The sequence below is a fragment of the Planococcus citri genome, chromosome 2 (assembly GCF_950023065.1).
Source record: "Planococcus citri chromosome 2, ihPlaCitr1.1, whole genome shotgun sequence".
Lineage (NCBI taxonomy): Eukaryota > Metazoa > Arthropoda > Insecta > Hemiptera > Pseudococcidae > Planococcus > Planococcus citri.
In genome coordinates, this window is record NC_088678.1 from 4,190,836 (window position 1) to 4,211,119 (window position 20,284).

The 20,284-nt window shown below is 33.6% G+C and overlaps 1 protein-coding gene across 6 annotated transcripts in view; it reads right to left on the reverse strand.

Annotated features, from left to right (window-relative positions):
* nuf (rab11 family-interacting protein nuf) overlaps positions 1-20,284 on the reverse strand; it is a 93,815-nt gene that overhangs the window by 44,937 nt on the left and 28,594 nt on the right. For 4 of the 6 annotated variants that reach the window (XM_065348094.1, XM_065348095.1, XM_065348092.1 and 1 more), the window contains exons 4-5: positions 14,919-15,002; positions 6,889-6,936 (exon numbers count right to left, since the gene is read on the reverse strand). In XM_065348094.1, coding sequence (XP_065204166.1) covers positions 6,889-6,936; positions 14,919-15,002 — 132 coding nt within the window. The remainder of the gene's footprint in view (positions 1-6,888; positions 6,937-14,918; positions 15,003-20,284) is intronic. The other 2 variants (XM_065348097.1, XM_065348096.1) reach the window with 1 other exon arrangement.

Consider the following 20,284-nt stretch of genomic DNA (forward strand, 5'->3'; position numbering starts at 1 on the left):
TTAACAATTTCTAAAAAAAAAAAACAGGGATTTTGGTTTTGGATAATTTTTGGACAAAATCAGGAGAAATCTATAGCAACTTTGGTAAAAAGCAATTTTTTTTTCAAAATTCCAAAATTTTTCAATTTTGCAAAATTGAAACAGATTTTTGATTTGATTATGGCAAAGAAATTACACATTTTAGCATTTTTTTTTTTCGAAAACTGATACTTTCTGGCATTTTTTTGGTGATTTTTGGCGATTTTTGACAAAATGTAAATAAAGATACTTACCTAACATTTTTTGGAATTTTTTTCAAAAAAACGAGAGGTTTTGTTAATTTTTGAAAAAACGAAATTTTTTTACAAATTTTTGGTGAAAAGCAAGACTGACAATTTTAGCAAAAGTGAAGACTTTTTTAACAATTATTGGCAAACAAATGATACCTTTTTACGATATTTGTTGAAAATGGAAGACTTTCATCCAATATCTCGGTTAAGAAGCGACAATTTTTGGAAATTCAATTTTTAGCAAAAAACAACAACTTTTTGCAAAAAACAAGACCATTTGACAATTGACAAAAAGTGAGATTTTTCGCTACCTTTTTTTGGCAGAAAACTAGAGTGACAATTTTAGCATTAGACAAGAATATTTGGAAAACTATTCATTCTGGTCAGAATTTCTCTAAATAACGCTCTTTTTAATAAAAAACCTCACTTGACCCTCTAAGAAATCTTATAATAATACCTTTTTGTATAGAGCCCATCCCTCTTCAAGTTGAACAAAGTCAAAAATTGAAATTTATAAAAATGTTCTGAAAAATCTTGAAGGGGGGGGGGGGATCGACACATAAATTTTCACGAGATGTTTTACGTAAGTATGACAAAACTAACGTTGTGGGTAAGTTTCACAAAAATTGGGGAGAGTGCGGATTTCACCATCTTACCCTTAAAGGCTCTTTAACTTTTCCCGAAAATTCACAAAAAAAATCGACAAAATGCTCTTGAGCATCTGAAATTTTGGAAGTTACAGAACATGAAATTTAACAAGGGTGGTAATTTAATATCCTAGCTGATCGAACATTTTTGTGAACTGGGTGAAAATAATCGAAAGAAGGGTCTCAAAATACAACACCAGAGTAAATTTCAGCCGCTGAAATTCATTTTTTTATTTTTGGCGAATTTTTGAAATTTAAAATTGAATGGTTCCATCAGAAAAGGGCCTAACTTCAGTTAGGCCCTTTCATAATAAATCGCAAAAATGGATTCTACAGTGGAAATACCACCTAGCACACTTCGTTACTTAGCTCTACCTATAGTCACGCCTTCAAAACTGAACGTCAAAGTCGGACACCTCCGCCGATTTCTCACCAAATTGTCTCTGAGAGTCTGGTGGTTTGAGTTATTACTATGTTTTGCACTTGGTTTTCATAACTTATCAGTGGTACGCCATTTTTTACAGACAAAAGTAACTTTTTCGTAATTTTTCAGTGGTGCGGAATTTCTTAAGGAAAAAATAAATTTCTACAAAATAGTTTTTGAGAACGTTTAAATGACCTATTTTAACCCAACTTCGTTATAATGTTATAAAATATTGCCTTTTACATGATAAAATTACGCGATTCAGCACATTTTTTCATCGAAAAAGTAGGTTCACAAGAAAGGGCCTAATTGTCCACTTTGTATTTTCAGTGTTTTCTTTGTATTTTATTGCAGAAAAGTAAAAGTAAAGAATGATTTTGAATCTTCAATGTATGCGGAATGAAAAAAAATAATAAGTTGCATGTTATTCTAATATTTTCTATATGATATTCATATTCAAATGTTTAAAATGCGTTTTTCTCGAATCGCCATCTTTTCAGTTAGGTCCTTTTCTGGTGGAACCATTCAATTTGGGTCGATTTCTATAAGAAAAAACAAATTTCTATTAAATCAACATACAACAGCTCAAATTTGGTTTATATTTAACTTTCGACCTCCTGAGTCGATTGGTGACAGTTTTCAGTTGTTCTAGAGCCTACAAAGAACATTCAGATTCTCCACTTTTTTAAAAAAAGAATTCGCATCTCAGGAGGTTGAAAATAGGGTACGATCCAAATTGCAGCTTTTTTCGTCTACTCTTTCTCAAACTGTAAATTTTTCATTTTTTTTTTTCAAAATTCTGTTCGGTTCCAACATTTTTGTGCCAAATTGACACGTCCCTTGTCAAAAATGTGATTTGACACAATTTTCGAATTTCGAAAAAAAAAAATTAAAACTTCGAAGACAGCTTACAGAATGGTACATTGACACGACAAAAAAAATCTCGTAGATGATTAAATACGTCCACATTGGTCTATTCATCATCTCATACGCCTTCAAACAATTGCTTATGCTATTATCGCTATAAAAATACATAGTAGGTTGCCTAAACGGTAGTTTCACGGCGTTGATATTTTTAACACGTTGTGTAAACTACCAGTATTAAACACACGCGCAACATTTACTTCAACATCAACAATCAACATTAAAGTCTGATAAACAGAAGATAGCGAGTTTTACGATACCATAAATAAAAACCTGAGTCAAGAAAAATAGTGATAGAGATCAAACTTTTGATAAATCTTCCGACCTATATCACCCCAACGGATATATTTTTCATTCCACTAGTAAATTTTTACCATAAATCAACATCCTCAATAATACTGCAGTACCTACTCTCACTTCATCGATTTTTTTCCTCAATTCTGTCTCGGTCCTGCAGGCTGCAGCCACGGAAAAGTGAAATGAAACCCGTTAAAAAATATGCGACATGTACCTACGTATAGCAAAGTTACTCGTACAACAATCTGGAAAGTAAGATATTGTATTGTAAACGTTATATGCGCGCAAATGCATAAGAGAATCATCGCTGCGTGACCACCAGGAAGAAATTTTTTCGGTAATTGATTCGTTAGACGTCGTTATCGTAACTGTATCGGACCAGATGAACATTCGTATAAACGCGATGATTACACCGTATATCGCATCATTAGATATATTCGATAAGCTATAATACGCAGATCATATCGTCAAAACAACTCTTCCTTATATTTGTATTCAGCACGACGACGACGGTCGCCGACATTGAATAATGATTTAAGATGCTGCGCTGCATCAATTTCAATTCCAGTTTTTCATCGAAAAGTTCCGAGATGAGAGAAAAGAAAACATTGATGCCAAATCGATCGAATACCGAAGTATCTGTATGTAAATTTTTCCATCATTTTCACCTCACAAATGGGTACTTCAATTTATTTACACAATTCTGCATATACGAACAAGATGCATTCGGAATAACTCACGCGAAAGATTATAACAGCATTAATTCAAACCGTCTTGCGAATCAAGATTTCTTCGAAAATTTTATATTGAATCCGCAAATCCGCATATCGACTAAATAAGTAAATACCTAGTTCTAAGAACGAGTTTTTCCTTGCTTAAATTTTTCAAGTGGACCATCTAAAGTGACCAGGTATCTGTTTGTACATTTTATTTAAAGACGTACACACGAAATATTCTAAGAAATGTACAATAATGAAGTACTAAGTATTCTAGTGATTTTCGAGATAAGGAGAGGAGCAAGGAGGAAGGGGTGAAATTCCTCTAAAATTTGAAAATAGGACCTCCAAGAATCCATTTAAGAGGATTTATGGGCAACAAAATTTTTGAAAATGGCGAAAATTCGTCTGAGGTCTGATTCGACCATTTTTTTCGACTAAAATGAATAGTCCGGTGATAGGAGGATTTGAAATCCACAGTCAGTAAAGAGGGAGGGAGAGCGGCTCATTCTGACCTCACAGGAAACCTCTCGAGGAGCCGCTCAAGATTTGAACGTGACCGCTATTTTTGAAAAGAGCTTGATCTGAAACCCCTTCACCCAAAATTTAAGCTGTTGAGCTACTGAAATTGATTTTTCAATTTTTGGAATATTTTTGAAAATTGAAAATTGATTTTTTTGACGATTTGTTTTAAATGCTGGCAAAAATGGGGTGAAGTTGGACGTTTTCCGAGGGTTTTCAGCTCCAATATTCTTGTTTATATTAAGATAGAAAAGTGGGACATGGCTCATTTTGAAACCCCAGGTCTCTTCTGCAAGTGATGATTTTAAAAAAGTTTTTCGATGAACTTCTTAAACTTTTTTTTTCAAGTCAAAATTTGTCCATCTTCACCCTAAGGTTGGGGTGAAATTGGATAGCCATTTATTTACCTATTTTCACTAACTTTAACATGTGGGGTGAACTGGGACAAAATTATGTTTTTTAAAAAGTATTCAAAATCGAAATTTTTGGTGAATTTTTAACAAATAAATTTAAGCCAAAAATGAGAAAAAAAATCAAAATTTTACCAAATTGAGCTAGAAAGTTGAAAGGGATGGAGTGGAAATTATTTTGAGCTGTTAAAAATCGAGCTGTGTCTTATCCTCGACCTGTTTGAGGGATTTATCCACATTTGGGTTGATTTCTCGGTGGACACTTCAAATAATGTGTTTTTCAGACCAGAATTACTCAAAAGGAAAAAATTCAAAAAATCGAGACTTTTCGATTCAAAGAGAAATTTTTGAAATTCACACGAATACTTGCGCATATCTGATTGTCTAAAACCAACATTTCAAATTCGAATTTCGTAATTTTAAACCATTTTGAAGCTCCTTGGACCATTTTTAGTTTCTCTAAGAATTTTAAAATTCCTCCAGGCAGTGTGGAAATTATTTTGGGGAACGTTTTTTAGACCAAAATATTCAGAAGGAAAAAATTCAAAAAAATCAGACATTTCTGTTCAAAGGGAAATTTTTAAAATTATACCAATATGTACCTGTATCTAGTCTAAAAATAACACTTTAAATTCGAATTTCGTAATTTTAAACCATTTTGGAGCTTCTTGCGCCATTTTTAGTTTCTCTAAGAATTTTGAAATTTCTCCAGGATGAGGCGTAGAAATTATTTTGGGGAGCGTTTTTTAGACCAAAATATTCAGAAGGAAAAAATTGAAAAAATTCAGACTTTTCTGTTCAAAGAGATAAAACCTACACTTCACATTCGAATTTTGTAAAACCATTTTGGAGCCTCTTAGACCATTTTTGGCTTCAAAATTTCTTCAGGAGGCGTGGGAATCATCTTGAGAAGCAAAAAATTCGGTTTTTTGAAGGATTAATTCACATCAAATCGGCTGAAATGTGGACCAACTCGGTTTTTAGCTGTTCAAATTTATTTCCACGTCTTCTAAAGAGTATATTTTTAAAATTTTTGAAGAGTTCGAAAATCACGCTGGAGGCTCCAGAATGGCTAGAAGAGGTGAAATTTGGTAAAATAAGTCCCAAAACTAATATTAATTCCCCAAATCCAAATTTCACCATTTCCAGCCATTCTGGAGCCTCCAGCGCGATTTTTAAATTTCTCCAGAATTTTGAATTTGCTCCAGAAGGCGCGATTATGCAATTGGGCAACTCAAATGTGAATAAACTCGTTAAACAGATCGAGTATAACACACAACTCGATTTTTAGCTGCCCAATTGCATATTCACGCCTTCTGGAGCAAATTCAAAATCCTGGAGAAATTTAAAAATCGCGCTGGAGGCTCCAGATCGGTGGGAAATGGCGGAATTTGGTCTCGGGAGGTTAGTTGTGGACAAAATACAGCGATTCGCGCAAATTTCAAAAATTCCCTCGCAAATGGAAAACTTTTGGTTTTTTTGGATTTTCTATTTGAAAAAAGCTGGGCAAAAAACCACTCTTGAGGTGTCCCTCCCAAAACCGACTCAAATGTGGATAACTCGTTAAACAGATCGAGTATAACACACAACTCGATTTTTAGCTGCCCAACTTCATATTCACGCCTTCTGGAGCAAATTCAAAATTCTGGAGAAATTGAAAAATAGCGCTGGAGGCTCCAGAATGGCTGGAAATGATGAAATTTGGATTTGGGGAATTAATATTAGTTTTGGGACTTATTTTGACCATTTTTATTGGTCAAGTACGTACTTTAAAAAAAAGCATAAATCGCCAAAAACAGTCAATTTTGAATTTTCAAAAATTCGCCAAAATTCGAAATATGAACTTGGGCAGCTGAAAATTTGGATTTGGGGGTTTTAGAACATGCTCTTTCCAAAAGTCGCGGTCCCGTTCAAATCGGAGGGAGACACCTCAAGAGGTTCCCTTGTAAGAAAAAATCGAAATTTTTCAGACATTGAGGTCTTATGGAACAGAGCGGAGGAGGGGGGGGGCGAGGACATGAAAATTCAAAATCAATAGAGATAGAGCTAATAGGAACGAATTTATTGAACCTTTCTGTACTGGAATCACCATGGAATTAATTTAAAATGCACAAAAATAGCTTAAAATCATTTGAAATTACGTAAAATTATTTAAAATAACAAAAGCTCCGCAAAAATCAGCCTATTGAAAAAAGTCAAAAAAATTAGAAAAATAGTATTCAAGCAAAAAATCATTTCCAGTGTAGCAAAAGTTGCATAAAATAAACCAAAAACTAAGCACTACACCAAAAAAACGTTGTAAAAGGCTTAAATGTATTTTTTTTTTAAATTTCGAACGATTTTTTCCATATCTTCAACCACCTGGAATATATTTTCAAAAAACTTGATTTTTGAACGATTTTTCGCCATATTTTGAATACCAAGATACCTCTAAATATTGGTTACGAACCACTGAACCGGTTTAGAAATTAAATGGTTAGATAATTAACATTAATTGCTCTATAACTCGCGTATTAATCAGTTAAATACGAAGCACCGATGCCCTTTCTTAACATAGGTAGCAAAAACATGAATAATAATTTTTTTGAACGCGCCCATGATCAATGGTAAGTAAAGAGTAAAGTACTCGTAATTAATCAAATCTCAACAACCATAAATAGCGTTAAAAATGTTACTTACGGTTGCCTGAACGAACCCCATTTTCGAATCGCGATGTTATCGTTTTGCCTGCAAAACAATACAAAAAGAGGTTATGCAACATTTTCAGCAGTCGATCGACCATCTTTTTACACGAAAATTAATTGGCTGCATAATCATCGTATCGTGTATAACTACACAACTTTATAATATTTCGAGGCAGAGAAAATTTTTATGTTTTGAAATATGCATTACGAGATGATAATGAAATTAGACAAATTTAATACGTTTTTATCACTTGTTGGAAGTTTTTATTGTTTTAGCCCGTAACACTTTTTATTTTTAGCAGCCTCGTCGTACAAGAATTCATAATGGCTTCGAGTGAAGGAGGGAAACTGGATAAAAAATCAATCAAAATAATCGAACTGGTAACCTAATCATTCATAAATCATAATTCGCTCATTTTCTAAATTCACTTTTAAAATTTTGTTAATTAATTTAGATGCTAGGAGCAACATGTTTGGGTTTCAAGTATCACAAAATACACGAATTAACTCAAGGCGATTTTTACTCAGCTGAGAGCATTCAAAATCACTCATTACCGACCGAACTACTCCTCTGCGTTACTTTCTTTGGCTTATTGTTTTTGAAATCCATGGCAGTAATTTCAGCGATCAGTGGCCAAATCCCGAAAGGAAATTACGTAAGTATTTTTCGCACATATTTCAGTTCTTTGGTAGGTAAAATTAATGACTACTACACAATTTTTTTTTCTGTGTCCAAAAAAAAAAGGTTAAATATTTTCACATCACTGGTAGTGCAGCTTATATCGCTTCGGAGGTACTTTTATTACGTAAAATTTGGCCAAATTTTGCAGCAATACCGATAATCGGAGCTGTTGTTACTTCATTCTTGATTGTTGTACTATTATTGGATTGTTTCAACGTGATATAAGATAATAAGAATTTCGATAAAAAAATGTATCTATGTGAATTTTATTTAATTTAATAAATCGATCGATTTGAAATAACGTCCATTGTACATTACGTATTTTAGCAAGAATCCTTCCAAGGCACAAGTAGGTATACGTAGACCTCGTCAACGGAAACCTTCGTTAAACAGTTCGAATATTAAATATGCACGATGTTTTTTCAAATATAGTTAATTTAATTAGAGTAAAATTTCATTACCATCGAATGTTTCACTTTCCAATGTTTGAAAATCTAAACACCGTATACTTGGTGATTAAAACCATACAGTATAATCACCAATCCATAAACCATATTACACGCTACCTTATTCAGTTATTCCCTCCACCTCTCCACTCTCCAGAGTCGAGAATTTTGTAGCGAGTAATTACGGTTTGTTAATTTGACGACGACGACAACGACAACGACAACGGAAGGCGACCCAACAAATTACTCGTCCATTGTTTACATACTTATACCATACGTGTTCGATGTGTAATTTCATAATTTCACGAGCTATACACGTTTAATTTCATCCAACCTATGTGTTTACCTTTTTTTTCAATTTTTTACTCGGTAATTTGAAATTAATGAGTTTTTTCTCTCTTTTTGTATAAACAGCTTGAGACTGTTTCAGAGATATAGACGAGGACACGAAATATTTTTCAACAGGGTTTGATTACGTTTTAATGATTTTTTTCTCTATAGTGAAAGTTTTTGTGACGAGAAAACAAATGCGAGGGCCTTGGTTAAAATTAATTGCTCAAAAACGAAACCACAGAAGGATCGTGGACTTGGAGTGTTCGCCAAATGGAAATGGTTCACAAAGTGCGAAAAATATTTGACATGTCAGCGTGGACCTTGAATGACCAACGTGAAATTTGGCAGCGTGGATGCGGATGAATCAGCGATTCGTTTGTTTGAAAATATATATTCGAAGTCGAAGTTGATCATTTTCGTGTTCATTCGTGGAAGGAGAATGTGAAGAAGGGGTTATTAGTCCGGCATATGACAATAGGAGTAATTGCACCCCCCCCCGCCCATCCTCCGGGACAACTTTTTTCTCAAAGGGGACATCCTAAGGAACATTTTAAAGCAAACTTGCCCAAAAAAAACTTGGCCTTCCTTACAAAATGGCGGCCATTTTGATTGAATATCGTTTTATTGGCAGAAATTCTCAAAAAGCCCTTTACTTGCTAAAGTTTTCTATTTTCCAGAAATTACGAAAATTCACACTTTTTTACTACAAAAGTCTCACTTTTTTGGCCACAATGTTTCAAAAACAGTTCACCTTTTCAGGATTGACAACCAGAACATTTTTCAATTTTAACTTAATAGTACGGCATATGACATCCCCTACGACCGATCCTCCGTGACAACTTTTTTCTTGAAGAGGACATCCTAAGGATCATTTTAAAGCAGACTTGCCCAAAAAAAAGTTGGCCTTACTTACAAAATGGCGGCCATTTTGATTGACAGGTCAGCCGAAATCGCCGATTTTGCGTTTCAACATAGGACTTGCACAACATTTTTCAAACCTTTCAAAGATAGATCGAAAGGGCATGCAAAAATTTAACACCTGTCAAAATTTCAAGTGCCAGAGTGCGTTTTTCGATTTTTGGTGAATTTTTAAAAATCCATTTTAGGCCAAAAATGAGGGAAAAAATCAAAATTTTAACAAATTGACCAAGAAAGCTGAAATTTGGAATACCCTATTTTCGACATGCCAGATCGATTGGAAACGGTTTCAACCCAATTTGAGCCGTTCTGGAGCCTCCGGTAGATTTTTGAAACTCGAAATTCCCACAAAATTTCATCAAATCGAGGTTGTAAAGCTGAAATTTATTCTAAAAACTAAATTCAATACGCTACGAAGTACTGCAGGTGAATTTCAAATCGTTTTGGAGCCTCCAGTGACTTTTTGAAAATTTCTGAAGCCTCCAGCAGATTTTTGAAACTAAATTTTCACAAAATTTCATCAAAAGGAGATGGGAAGCTGAAATTTACTCTACACTCCAATTTTAACACCCTCTGAAGACGACTTCAGGAGGGTTCAAGTCGTTTTAGAGCCTCCAGCGACTTTTTTGAAAATTACTGGAGCCTCCAGTAGATTTTTGAAACTTTAAATTTTCACAAAATTTCATCAAACTGAGATGGGGAGTCGAAATTTATTCTGCAAACTAATTACAATATGCTACAAAGTTGCCTGCTGGCGGATTTCAAGTCGTTTTAGAGCCTCCAGCGACTTTTTGAAAGGTTGTATGGTGTTTTATTGGAAAATTGAAATTTCCTAAAAGTAGCTGGAAGCATTTGAAACCACCATGTAGTCTGCGAAGTAAATTTCAGCTTGCCAACTCCATTTGATAAATTAATGTTGGGGAAATTTCAAGTTTCAAAAATCTACTGGAGGCTTCATTAATTTACAAAAAAATCGCTGGAGGCTCTAAAATTACTTGAACTCACCTGAAGTCGTCTTCAGAGGGTGTTAAAATTGGAGTGCAGAGTAAATTTCAGCTTTCCATCTCCATTTGACGAAATTTTGTGAAAATCTAAAGTTTCAAAAATCTGCTGGAGGCTTCAGGAATTTTCAAAAAGTCACTGGAGGCTCCAAAACGACTTGAAATTCACCTGCAGTACTTCGTAGCGTATTGTTAGTTTTTAGAATAAATTTTAGCTTTACAACTCCAATTTGATGGAATTTTGTGGGAATTTCGAGTTTCAAAAATCTGCTGGAGGCTCCAGTAATTTTCAAAAAAGTTTTTGGAGGCCCTAGAATGACTTGAACCCAGCTGAAGTCGTCTTCAGAGGGTGTTACAATTGGAGTGTAGAGTAAATTTCAGCTTTCCACCTCCATTTGATGAAATTTTGTGAAAATTTAAAGTTTCAAAAATCTGCTGGAGGCTCCCGTAATTTTCAAAAAAGTTGCTGGAGGCCCTAAAATGACTTGAACCCAGCTGAAGTCGTCTTCAGAGGGTGTTACAATTGGAGTGTAGAGTAAATTTCTGCTTTCCACCTCCATTTGATGAAATTTTGTGAAAATTTAAAGTTTCAAAAATCTGCTGGAGGCCGTAGGAATTTTCAAAAAGTCACTGGAGGCTCCAAAACGACTTGAAATTCACCTGCAGTACTTCGTAGCGTATTGAAATTGGTTTTTAGAATAAATTTCAGCTTTACAACTCCAATTTGATGAAATTTTGCGGGAATTTCGAGTTTCAAAAATCTGCTGGAGGCTCCAGAACTGCCAAAAACAGGTTGAAACCGTTTCCAATCGATTTGGCATGTCGAAAATAGGGTATATCCCAAATTTCAGCTTTCTTGGTCAATATGGTAAAATTTAGATTTTTTCCCTCATTTTTGGCCTAAATTGGATTTTCAAAAATTCACCGAAAATCGAAAAACGCACTTTAGCACTTGAAATTTTGACAGGTGATAAATTTTTGCCTGATCTTTCGATCTACTTTTGTAAGGTTTGAAAAATTTCGTGCAAGTCTTATGTTGAAACGCAAAATCTGCGATTTCGGCTGACCTGTCAATCAAAATGGCCGCCATTTTGTAAGGAAGGCCAACTTTTTTTTGGGCAAGTTTGCTTTAAAATGTTCCTCAAGATGTCCCCTTTAAGAAAAAAGTTGTCCCGGAGGATCGGCGGGGGGGGGGGGGGGTGCAATTACTTTTATTGTCATATGCCGGACTATACAGGGTGTTCAATAAAGTAGGTAAATTTGGATTCAAAGTTTCGCTTTTTGAGTTTCTACTTTCTACCCTTTGAAGTTACTGGATTTTATGAGGAAATAATTCCTATTTTTTGATTTTTCCCTCAAGTTCAAACAAAGTTGTGCCTCGAATCCCCTCCTTCCTACTGAAAATCAAAAAATTCAATTTATTAACAAATTTTCTATTTCTATCAGAATTCCTGTAAATAACCTCTTTTTCAAGAAAAAAACCACCTCTGGTCCCCAGTCTATGTTGTTGGTCTCTTCCAGTCGAACCCTTCAAGTGAGATAAATTCAAAAAATAGAATAAAAATTAAAGTTGGATACTTAGTAAGTCAGAATTCTTTCTCATTAAAGCTTCAAAGTTGGTAAAAATTCATATAAAATTGAAGCTTGTAATTTTTTTTTAGAGATTTTCCATTTTTGGCCAACGTGTTTCTGAACAACTTTCTTTTTCAAAAAAAAAAAAAAAATTCTCAGTCCCCAAAAAACCGTTTAATTGTTATGGTAAAATTAGTTTTAAAAATTTCTATTTACAAGTTGAAAGTTGGTAAAATTTTTATTCATTATTGTGTCAGAATTTCTCCATTGTAACGCAGGAAAATTCAGAGGGACTCGAGTTCCAATTTTTTATCATTCAGAAGGGAGGGATGGTCCTCCAAAATAGAAAAAAAATCAAAAAATTGAAGTCTGTGTTTAAAAATTTCAAATTTTAATTTTTTTCAGTTCGGGGGGCTTAATACAAAGAGACCATTTTTATTCGGGGAATTGAGGAAGATGTTCTCTTAAAAATGAGGTTAATTTAGTGGAATTTCATAAGGAAGATATCCCACCTGGCAAAAAAATTTCGGACTTCGAAAGGAGCTAAATCAAAAGAACGTACAAAAATAAATCACTGGACAAGATTTCAAGTGCTTGCTTCGAAAGTGGAGAAAAACAAACATTTCATCAAATTGAATTAAGAAGCTAAAATTTGGTATACACCTATCTCATTTTCGACACTCGAATCAACTGTAAACGGTTTATTCGAACCATTTTGAGCAGTTCTGGAGTCTCCAGCAGGTTTTTGAGAGCTGAATTTTCCACAAAATTTTTCACCCAATGAATTTGGAAAACGAAATTTTATTGTATACCCTAAATTCAGCACACTGAGCTAGTCGATGAGAAGCGGTTTCAAAGCGTTCTGAACAGTTTTTGTGGCACTTTTGGCAACTCTGGAGTTTTCAAAATATGGCCGGAGGTTCCAGAATGACCTGAAACCAGCTCTAACCAATTCAGCATGTTGAAAATACGGTATTAAGTGAATTTTAGCTTTCTAATTTTCTTTAAGGTGAAATTTTGCGGAAATTCCAACTTTCAAAAATCTGTTAGAGCAGTGCCGGTTTTAAGGGGGGGATTTGGGTGATAATCCCCCCCCCCAAGAGGCCAGTTTTTTTGGAAAAAATTTTGATGCTATAAAGTGAGAATTTTCCAAGCATTTTTGCGCTTTTGTTTCACTGAGATGGATGCCAATTACAAACCGATGTTCATTTGTTTTTCATCTTTTTTGAGAAGAAGAAGCCCTTTTTTTCTTCTCAAGCCCACATTATAGGAGTATTCGTACACAATTTACTTTGAATAATACTTTGCAGGAAAATTTCAGTCACTGAGGTCCCTCCTTTTTGAAAATTAAATAAATAAATGACATATTTATTCAGTGGCGTGGCCAGGGAGTGAAGGGGGCCATTGTCCTCCCTTGCGAACGAAAATTTGAAATAAAACATGCAAAAGTGAACGGTTTTTTTTGTTGTTCGGACCCATTTTTTCTAAAAATTTTCGCTCTTGCTTCGCTCGAGCAGTAATTTTACCTTCATTTTCATAATATAATCACCATACATCACGATAGGTTTCCAGAAAATGACTCCTAATTTCGATGTTTCATGCCTAAAAATCTGGTTTTGCCTCCTCCTTGAGGAAATTCTGACTATGCCACTGTATTTATTTGATTTCTGCTCTCCGAGAAGCTTAATTTTACCCCCCCCCCCATCCAAAAAAATGAGATGGAAAAATTGTTTGGTTCTGACCCAATTATCCCCCTCGAAGGAAAAATCCTGGCACCGGTACTGTGTTAGAGGCTCCAGAATTGCTGAAAACGGGTTGTAACCATTTTCAATTGATTTAAGAGCCTGAAAATTGGGTTTATACCAAATTTCAGATTTCTAGGTCAATTTTGTAAAATTTTGATTTTTTATAATTATTTAAATTTGAAGCACGAGTGACATTTTACAGACCACCCTGCATGTTTCCAGTGCTGCTTAAAATAGAAAAAATATTTTAGTCCCAATAGCTTTTTAGAAATTCACCAAAAACCGAAAAATGCACTAAGTCAACTCAGTGTTTAGAATTCCAAGTTTTAAAAAAATCAGAAAGTCATTTTTGAATATCCATGTCAAAAAAATAATAATAAATCATAAATTGAAGTCATGAAAATTAATTTTCGATCCTGTATCAATCATTTTTTAAAATTAAAAGCAGCTCAAATTGCACTTTTTCATGTATAAGGGGGAATGACGAGTCTCTAAATTTAGAAAAACAAAAACAAAATGAAAATAAAAATTTTGAGTCTGTAAAAAATGTTGATTCTTGTTTTGACTTTTTTTTTCAATTTCGAGAATCTCTAAAATAATAAAGGAACCAATTTTGTGAGGGAAATGGAGAAAAGATTTCCCTTGAAAATAAAGTTGAAAACAATTTTTCACTCTGACATAAGTTAAGGAATTTAAAAAAAAATTCATTTTCGAAAAAAGGAGGGGCTTTTCTGAATTACATCCTAAATTCAGAAATTTCAAGATAATAACATTAAAACTAGGAAAAGTAACCAACGAGAAGCTTTTCACGTTTTAATCTAATAAATATTTCAAAGAAACGAATTAACAACGACTAGAAAGAATTCGAATAATCAAATTTTCATATTGATACAATTAGACTTAGACCTGCCCATTTGACGATTATTAACAGAACACACGAAAAAAAAATAAAGTTGTTTTCTTACAACCATTTTCTTTTATTTTGTAACCATGGATTCGAAGAAAGGCCATTCTTTCACTGTCCAACTCCACCTTTCAACTTCATAAAGTTGGAGTTCACAATCAGCTGCAATTTGTACTTGGGGAATGTTGAAAATTTTTCAGAAGTTTTTCACAATCCATTACGAAATTAGTAAACACGAATTACTCGAATGAACATTGCTGTTGTTTTCCTTACAGAAAACACGGATTTAGGAAGATGATAATAATTGTTTTCGTATACTTCGATGTTTCGTTAGAAAATCGATATAAAAATTAAGTATTCTCAGGTACTACGATGACTCAAATTGGCTAACATGTATTCCAATAAAAATTAAACATCAACTCACTTCGACGTAGATCTTCTTAAACTCGTACGTAGCCAACTGTTTCGTTTAATTTCAGACAGATTATTGACACCGGACACCTCGACTCTGAAAAAACGCCATAAAATCTCATAGTTTAATCGTTTAATTACTAACCTCTGGATAAATTAGCTACCTCACAGAGTACACCTTACACGTTAATATACTCGTAATTAAAACTATATTTTAACGAATACGTCGCAGTATAAGTAGGTATATCGTCGTCGTCAATAAACCATGGCTGGGTTTTCCTGGTTACACGCTTCTCATATAGGTACTCAAGTATTATGCCCAAGATTACTTTTATAATAAAACGTGCGATGTGAAGAAAACATACTCGTTCGATAATGTAATTAAAAAAACGAATTAAACTACAAATCCACCATCTTGGGTGTAGAAAAATTCACATTATACGACGCGTTTTCACACTTCACGGTACGTTGAAATTGGGACGAAAAAAATTCCATTGTTTCGAATATATGAGTACGAGAAGGTGTATTACACCTATTCGATGCTCGAAGCTTCAATTGCTTTAGGTTTTGCTCACCTATGTACCTCTCTACCTATTGTAGAGAGTGTTAAACGTGACACATATGGTAGTTAGATTGAATATGTGTACTAATGATTAATCTTTTCTGCGCTCGTGTGCTCGCTTCTGATTTGCTTTTTCTTTTCTCATTTGCTATATGTGCATAAAATATTGCCACATGTGGGCATTCGTAATAGAAAATACGTCTCTTTTTTTGTTTTTTGTTTCACGACGACCTGCTTGGTGATTACTAATCTGCAGTCGACTGTATGAGCTACCTTCAAGGTTCCAAGTTGATAGATTGTATAAACGATCGACTAGATAGGTCTAGGTGTACCGACAACAGACTGTGCTATAGCCATAGTTGTGAGTCGATCTCGATATGGGTTTAAGTACATCTCTCTAGATATGATACCTATTTTTTTCAAGGTTCAACCTGTGAAATCACCTTTTAATACGGATTATTTTTTCTCTCTCCTTCGTTTTACTTTACTCAGCATACAATCGTCCTAGCTGTCGTTAACACTTCCTCCTTGAACGAACGAACGAACGAACGAACTCGCAGTCTAAATCTACATTAAACGAACGAAGAAGGAAAATGGCGATTTGATCACGATTTCTGGGATACTTTGGTATTACCTATTGTGAGAGTTTTAATCGCGAAATAGGCTACGTACTCACGAGTACACGATATTATGTTTAGGTTTAGAGTTCGGTTCAAAGATGAGGTCGACAAACAATCTCAGTAAATAAGGAACCGTCGACAGAATTATCATATCTTTTAGCTTTCACCAGTTTTATTTAAGGTAATATGTACCGATTTTTCTCATTTTGCTGTTTTTAATTCGATTTTGGGATTTTTTAAATTTTGAACTCGTTTGAGGTCGAATCAAAAAAGCAAGATGATATTAGAGTTCAGAAAAATTAGGGCAAAGAAGTGTGCTCAAAGGCAGGCCTTTTTTTTTGAAATTTGATGGGACTTGGAAAAAAGACATGACCAAAATAATGACCTCGAGAAGTCGTGAAAAAAAAACAGCCAGTTCTTAATAGAAATTTTTCCAATGGTTCAACATTTTTTAAGGGACGAGACCTCAGCCAAAAAATTGAAAAAATTGAACATCATCGATCTAAAAAGCTGAGATTTTACCACCTCTCGTTATATTTATTGAGGCCATTTCACCATAATTTTTACGTTGGACTCCATCAAGTGTTGGAAAAAACAACTAAAAAATAAATTGGGTACCGTGAAGTCCAGTCTTCCAAGAAAAAATGTTCCCTGATTTTTCCCATTTTTCCAAACCTCCAGAAATTCCGAATAACAATTACACATAAAATAGTGGAAGAGGGGGAAGGGAGAGTTAAACTTATCAAAACGTCATCATGACAAATAATCATTAATCCACAAAATTAGGATAGGAGAAAAGAGTTTCAGGTGGATTTTATTTTGAAAGGTCAAATACTAAAGTTTCAAATTGCTCGAAATTATTTTGTTTCAAGAATTTTTCTTCAATTAGAAAATGGAACTAGAAAGAAATATGTACTACAATAAAGAGGAGAGAGAAGGGTAGAAAAACCCCACGAAATTTTAAAACTAGTATTTTGAACTGCTTTTGGGACGTTTTGGCATCAATATCACCGTTTGACCCATTAAAAAGCCAATATCCGAGAATAATTATTTCGAACTAACGAAGCTCATCATGTATTAGAATTAATGAGCATGAAATTCCAAAAAAAAAAAAAAAAATAATAATAATAATAGGTAAATAACATCGAAAATTTACTAGCTTTGGTGATTTTTTTGAATGAAAAATTGATGTGAATAATTCAAAGACAGTAGAGCCATTCTATGTTGAATCAGCCCAGGTTTTGGGTTCAGGTACATACATACCTACTTCGATTTTGCTCAAAAATTTAACTCGTCATAAACCTCAACTGTGGAATCTAATTGTCTACTTAGGAGAAAATCTGTTTGAAGAGTATTAAAGGCAACTGAGACTAGTTTCAAAAATATTTTCCCAAAATTAAAAAAAAATCAGAGTTGAGTTTTTTTTTCTTTTTTTGAAAACTCAATCTTCAAAAGTTTGCAAAATTTTTGGAGCTATGAAAATTCAAATAAATTCAGGATTTTTTTTCATATTTACAACATTGATACTATCCATGATGAGATTCACTAGACCACGAAGGAAGGAGGGGGGGGGGGTACAAGAAGTCCAAAAATTTTATCAAAGTGTAAGCAAATGTCATGAATATCGAGTGACATATACCTTTTCATAAGTTTTCGAATATGCCGAATACGTATATGAGCTCATTTTTTCGATTTGACCCCTCCAACTTACCCAATGATTTCTCAAATTTCCTGAAAATTAAAAAAATCGTGTGATTTGTGGACATTTGAGTTTTTAGGAGGTTTCTGCGGCCCCTTCAATACCTCCATTGATGCCTCAAAATCCTCTGAAAATTGAGAAAATTTATGAACTATTCAATCCACTCTCCACTCCATTCAAACTTCAAAGATTCTTGTAAGTAACTAACACAATAAACGGGCTGTTGGCAGCAACTGTTCAGTCAAAAATTCTTCATTTGAGAAAAGTCTGTTTTTTCGAAAATTTCATGCCACAAAACTTCCTCTCCAAATGAATTTATACGAGGACAAAATTACATATTTTTCTAGACCTTCACCTCACACTAATCTTGAAGGACAGGATCAGAAGAGATGAAAATCCGGAAAATTTTCCACCAAATAAGGATGGTTGGGGAGGAAGGGGGAGGGTAATTCTCAAAATTTCAAAATTCATTTAGGTGCTCGAAACAGCTTGAAAAATATCAAAAGATTTTATAGTATTTGTGCTGGGAACCTTCATTTGAACAAAAAATTTCCAGTGTAAAAATAGAATTGTTTGAGATGTCCTCCTCCTCCTCCTCCTTCTTCTCCTTCCCCCTCGCTCCGTGCTGGAGAGTGGTAGGATTGGTAAAAATTCGAAAATTTTTCCGTTTCAATTAGAAAATGTACTTTTCAAAATGACCTAAAACGCAATAAATTTGTTCAACACTTTCATTATTTTTTTCCCTCACGATGATATCATTTGAAAGATATTTTTTCAAGGATTTACATCAAAATAAACTTCGGCACGCTAATTTTTCAAAAATTCAGCTTTTTGATAATTTATAAGTAAATGCAAAGATGTTTTGACGATTTGTAAAAGAAATTTTGTAAACATAACGAAGACTTTTCTCAACAATGCGACTCATTACAGAATCTCGATTGTATTAATAGCAATACCCAACCAGCCATGGTGTACTTATGTGTGTAACAATTGCATTTATTCGAACTCGAAAATTGAAAAAATAATCGGCATCTCTTCAAAAAAATGCTCATTTTTTGGGCTCAAAAATGCAGTTCTTCCAATTTCAAAACAGAATAGGGAAGGGATTTCCAACCATTGGGTACGTATTTGTCTAAATAATTTCTCAAAAGTCGAAAGTCGAAAGTCGAAATTTGTTCGAAATATCCAAGATAACTACGTAAACTCGTTGTTATATTCCCTGATTTAAAAAAAATGACTCCGAGTTTTGTGAATTTAAAATTTAGGTTTATTATACAAAAAGAAGAATTTATAAAACCATAAAATTGTAAATTTACGAAATTATTAGGAAATTAAAATAAAAATTATCAATTTATAAAAATGATAAGAAATTAAAATAGACTAGACCGCCAAGAAAATTCAGTTAAAAAATATTAAAATAAATTAAATAAAAAGTATTGTTAAAAACTTATACAGTTTTGACAATTTGCCTCTTTGCTCCAATTGACTCACAATTAATATGATTTGGGAATCGGATATTTAAATTCCATAAAATCATGAAATTCGAGATTAAATAAAAATATAAAATTAAAACAGACGAAATTCGAAGTTGAAGTGATTCTCAAAATTCAGACTTGAAAAATTATAGAAATTCTTTAAATTAGTAAGAGAAGTAAACACACGAAAATTCGAAAATGAACTGGCTAAAAGTCCCTCTCTTACTTGTATTTATGTAAAAATTTGTAAATTTAGACAATACAAATAAGAGGGAGACTTTGGGCATCTGGATGACCATCTTGTGTTTTGGGTAGTTTTCAATAACCAATTATTAATGAGTTCCAATAGTTATTGAAAATGGCCCACAAGATAAGAGATTTTAAACATAATTTTCATTCAGTTTAAGCGGGTTTGTTGACTTTTACAAGTCTCTTTTGAATTTTTTCCGTTTGGCATAAATTTTACTTTGGAAAATCGCGATCATCTGCTAAACATTAAAAAATTTACAAATGTATCTCTCTATTATTTGATTTTACTGCTTTCTGAGTTTATTATTTTTGATCAAGGTAATTGTTCGCGTGCCAATACAAATAAATAGCTCCGCTTGTTTCCCCCTTTCAAAATTAACTTTTAAGTAATTTTATTGCCTCGTAAAAGTCAATTATTTTACATGTTTTAGTTGAATTAAATTTTTGCCAAAAGCTGGATTTAGACAATGTAGGGCTCATCAGAGGGTTTGGGGCAGGTGTTCATGTACCAGTAAAAGAGCAGGGGTGTTTTGGTTCCTTTTTAAGTAGGTAGGTAAACAATATTTCGTAATGTCTCGAAATACTAGGGACCAGACCCAGACTATTTCGCAACATTACGAAATCCCTGAGGAAATAAGACTAGAATTTGGTGGTAAGTATATTACATCATGTCACATATTTTGTATTTATTCAATATTTCATATCTCTTGCTCATATACTTGTACCTATGTATTTAGGAATTAGTTCACAGATAAGTTTCAAAAATACCAAATG